Source organism: Montipora foliosa, chromosome 5 (genome assembly GCF_036669935.1).
Source record: "Montipora foliosa isolate CH-2021 chromosome 5, ASM3666993v2, whole genome shotgun sequence".
Lineage (NCBI taxonomy): Eukaryota > Metazoa > Cnidaria > Anthozoa > Scleractinia > Acroporidae > Montipora > Montipora foliosa.
This window is the reverse complement of record NC_090873.1, coordinates 46993571-46998570: the sequence shown is the minus strand read 5'-3', so window position 1 is coordinate 46998570 and position 5000 is coordinate 46993571. Positions and strand designations below refer to the sequence as shown.

The window sequence follows — 5000 nt, the reverse complement described above, 5'->3', positions numbered from 1 at the left end:
CCAAAGCCCTTGAAGGACACAATCTTGACAGCTTGATCCAAGCTGCTGGTGCTCCTGGTGCTGGTGGTGGTGCCCCCGCTGCTGCTGCCGGAGATGCTGCTCCTGCAGGTGGAGCTGCTTCAGAGGCTAAGGAAGAGGAGAAGAAAGAAGAGAAGAAGGAGGAAGAGGATGAGGAATCAGATGATGACATGGGATTTGGTGAGTTAAAAAAAAACTTGTACCAATGTGAAAACCAGTAAACCAAAAAATATTATCTCGCAGTGATTTTGTTATCCCTGCCTCCTGCGTCTCAGGTGCATAAAAATCCTACTGGAAGCAAAATAATACATTGCATGCCTCCAACAGGATGCAACAAACATGAACGTGACATGACCCATCAAAGAATGCTTTGTTTCTGTAATAAATTTTAGACTATTCAACACAAATCACTTAGGAAAGTAGGCTCTAAAATACACCAAGCAGTAATTTCGGAGTGAAACTAAGTCTGTACGTGCATTGCTGATAAATTTGGACCGCGCATTGTTCGACCAATATTTCCGGAAATTCCGTTACAGAATTGAGTGGAACGCAAAACTTTCAAAACTTTCAAAACTTTCAGTCAACCTCTGGAGGTTGTCCTTTTTCTCAAAAATTTGGAAATTCTAGGACTCTCTGTTCCATTTGAGGTTTCATTTCTCTTCATGTGTGGTCCTAGTTTCTTCCCTTCCCCCCCCCCCCCCCCCCCTGACAATCAAGTGAAAATGGCAAAGCTCTTCAAATGCATAGACCAAGCCGCCGGTTTTTTACTTACAGGATCGAGAAACACAATTGTTGATCCAAATAAATGTTCAGCCCATTGAGAAATGTTTCCTGTCACACTAGAATTTTCATCGGTTGATAGAAACATTGACCAAGTTATTTCATTAGTTTGGTCACACCACATTTTGATGAAAATTGAATTAAACATGATTTTGAACTGTAATTACATAGTTTCAATTGATAATTTGAGCGTATTTAGTTTTTGTCATACTTTTGCAGCCTCACTTTCATGCTAGGTTGGTTGATATGGAAATCCACCTAGAAATCTGAAAAGAACATTTCATGAGGTTCAAATTTGTTATGGGGTTGCCTTATACCAGAATGACTCCTTCCCCCTGAAAAATGATCTTAATGAGACATACCCAATTGTGACTTATCACGCGAAAACGTTCCTTACGGTAAGTCGTTTTTCATGGGTAGTCGTTCAAAGCTCTGTGTAAGCCGTGAGAATGACCTGACATGTCGTTTACATGACTCAACTTCCTGTGCAAAAATAAAAGTCTATCGTTCAAACACTCAGGGTATCTGTTTAAAAATACTTGCCACCCGTGAATTAATTTTAAAAAAGGATTTGAGAAACCTACTGATGTTCACCTACCATTTTATGCAAATTTCTGTCGGGAGTCAGGAGTCGCGGGATGTTGCTTTCCGGATTGTCGTGTTCCACTGGACTGGACAAAATTTGATGAACTACTATGCACTCGGGCCGATAAATAAATGTCTTATAACGATCTCTATCTACATCACCACGAAATATTTTATATAAAATGGTGTAACAACGTAATATTGAGACGAAAGGGCTTTATACGGAACATTTCTTAATTCAGTTCCTCAGTCAGCTTAAATGATACCTACCATCACTGCTTTAGCATATTTCATTCTTCAATATATTAACTTTAGTTTCCTGTGTTTTTTGAAGAATTATTGGCCTAGTTGAGGACAAGAAGTAAACTTTATCGGTTTCGTGAGTTATGATCATGTAAACTAACTCCCTACTGTAAGTGTAGCTCAGTGCAGAAATGTTCAAGACCTCAGCAAAATGCTAAGTTCTTTTGAAGTTATCAGAGCTTCGAAGATGTTGGGCCTGAGCCCAATTTATCATTGAAAATGGTCTTAAAAATTGACTGCATGTAAAGCAGCTGTGATGAAATTACACCTCTGACGTATGATCCAGACAGGTGATTTCATTTTGAATTCTGAGCTGCTTTTTGTATATGTGGATTTGCATATGAAGATTGATTTTAAACTATGAGAAAATATACTTGCAGTTAAAGGTAAATTGAAGCTGTTCAATAGCATCACTGTTGCCATAAGCACTTAATTTGATTATTTAATATTGTGCTTTTTCTTGCAGGATTGTTTGACTAATGTGGATACAGCTGCTGTAGCAAAAAGAACTGTTGTTAAATAAATAAATAAAATGCAAAAAGAGAAACTGTATTCATGGCTCATTTCTTAGTTGGCTAGGTATGCATTGGATAATGAAAGATTTGGGATTGAGTTGAAGAAAATAAAGACCGCATAGGAAAGGCCAACAGGTTTCCACTTCTTCCTTCAACAGTTGCAATACTGTGCACATACTCAAGTGAACTTCTGATATGACAGTTGCAATAAAAGCACCAGCAGACAATCTTTAGTTTGTTAGGCTGCGTGAGTTACCGGTAATAATGTCATTTGCAAAGGTCAATCTGGGCTTGATTCAACTGATCAATGGATTTACTGTTGGATAAAAAACACACATTTCTTTACCACGGAAAGCTTTATTGAAAGATAAATTAAGTTCACTTGCTTTTGAAGCCAAGATTGATTGTTGTCGTTAAGTAAATAACTGTATCAAATAACTTGATGTCACGCCTTCTTAGGGTTGTCTGCCTGTGATAAAACAAGATTTATAAAGAAGCAGTGGTGGTGCTTCTTTGATAGGGTTCCAAATGTTGCACCCACTGACGTGTGAAATTGTTTGGTATTGTAAGCAGCATCTATTGTTTTAAAGTCAAGTCATTGTTTCAATATTATTGTTTAGTGTTTTGATTTTGGCAAGTCGATCACATTATACCTCACAAGAGCTGCAACATCACCCAAATTGTTTGGCGTTAGAGTAAAATCAATTAAGTATCACCTTGGAGTCAATGGGCTAAACATGAGAATTTGAATGACTGAATATGTAGTTGACCACTCTTCAAGGCAATGGGTTAAAACATGAGTAGTTGGTTGTATCAATAAAGACAGTGAAAATACCAGTATATTGACCACTGTAGGAGCATCAGCCCTTTGTCAGAGCAAATTTCCGTGGCGGGCCAGTGTACTTCTCTTAACTCGGTCAGTACCATGACATACTGGTACTTACTGGTGTTAATAAGGCCTGTTTCCCACTACTTTGACGAAAGCATAAGCACAAGCAAGACACAGATGTATTAATTAATTATTGTTATTTGTTGTAAAACTAGTCCCTTTTGTTCTAACATGTGACTGAAATAAGAATTCATCATTGAGTTGAACTCAACTGAGTTTGCGTAAGTTAATTATGCTTGTTGCCAGTGAGTACCAAGCTTAATTTGTATTCCAAACTTATTCGCCTTTCCCAAAAAAATTGAAAGGTTTTCAAATGGTCTATTGGTGTTGCCTTTCACGGCATCCCAACCCGTTTTAATACCCAATAATCATCCATTGGGTGGTGGTGGCAGTTGGTACTCTCAGGGTGGACAGTTCAAATTGTCCAGTGCACCTGGGTTGGGGGAAAAGTAACACTCTTTCTGCTGCTGTCAATGCTTGGTCTAGAAAACATAAAAAGGTGCTATAGTTTCACCAGAGAATTTAGTTCATGTAAGAATTTACCTTGGTGTCCCATGTGAAGTTGAGTCCCAGTACATGTATGACACTATTGTGATAATATTGATTTTATTATACAAGGAGATAAATGAAATTAATTTTCACAATGAAGTAATAATTTTATATCAAACACGAGAAGGAGTGTTTCATCGGATATCCAAACACAGAAGCGAGTTTTAACCGATTTCGAGGTGGTTGGATATCCGATGAAATGCTCTTTCGAGTGTTTGATATTGCTTCTCAAAGGAATCAGTATTTTAAAGAGAGATTTAGGATCAAAGTTGGCGAAATTTTATGCTAATTAAGACCACATATCCACACTTCCTTCACGGTAGTGATTTCTTTTGTTTTTCGCTTATGAATTATTAATGAGTTTGAGAAGACAAAGTAAAACCTCGCTGTGATTAAGAGAACAAAGTTAATTTAAATCAGATGTGGCCTATTACACCAAAAATGTTAGGAAGTTATGAACTGCTGTGTTGTTAAAAATTTGACAATGTGACGCAAATAATAAGGGAGTGCTTGTAACAGGAGGCATACAGGTGTTTAACCACCAGTTCAGAATGAGACTTGTGGAAACCAGGCCTTGGTTGTTCAAACGGTGGCTAGCACAATCTACTGGATAAATCGCTATCCAGAAGATAAACACGAGCAAAACCAATAATATTGAGTGATCCAGTGTATAGTGATTTATCCACTGGATAGTGCTATCCACCCTTCAAACAACTTGGGTCAGGCCAGTAAACTGGGTTTAATCCTTTTTTTTCACTGCTTAAGCCTCCTAATGTTGTCCTGCTACAAAACAAGGATGTATACCATCAGTCTCCTTTGCAGCTGTTTTTGGGATGCCACAGCATTGCATGACATCCCAAACAAGGCAAGGCCACAGGCCACCAGTTTTATTGACACATCAAGTGGCAAGTGGTAGAACTGCTTGCCACCACTTTGACATAAATAACATAAAAAATCCCCGTGCTGTTGGCACAACGATGATAAAGCTCTTGCACCACTTTGCAAACAGATTCCTTGTTCATTTAAGGGGAGAGTACTTATTAGTATTTTCTTTTTTCAATTTTCGTTTTCTTTCTTTTTTTTCTCGTCAAAGTCAAAGTTATTTCTTTTTTTATTGAAGATCCCGAGTGACAATATTCATAATTCAATGGTCTGTGCAGACCTTATGAAGATACTTAGCATGGTTCATGCTTTGTCTCTGTCATCAATGAATGAACACATGAACATGTATGTCAAGCTTTTAAAGAAAACACGCTCTTGAGTATTGTCACATGATCTATTTTATTTTATTAACTTTGCGAGTCAAGCTGGCAGAGCGCCACAACAGCTTGCGCCAATTACTGTGGCCCCTTTTTTTACCC

The 5000-nt window shown here is 37.9% G+C and overlaps 1 protein-coding gene across 1 annotated transcript in view; it reads left to right on the top strand.

The window, feature by feature from the left end:
- The window catches only part of LOC138004500 (large ribosomal subunit protein P1-like), a 2862-nt gene extending 624 nt beyond the window's left edge, over window positions 1–2238 (top strand). The window contains exons 2-3 of the mRNA XM_068851029.1: window positions 1–198; window positions 2153–2238. The exon at window positions 1–198 is cut by the window's left edge and continues 70 nt beyond it. Coding sequence (XP_068707130.1) covers window positions 1–198; window positions 2153–2166 — 212 coding nt within the window. The 3' untranslated portion in view covers window positions 2167–2238. The remainder of the gene's footprint in view (window positions 199–2152) is intronic.
- Window positions 2239–5000: the final 2762 nt, after the last annotated feature.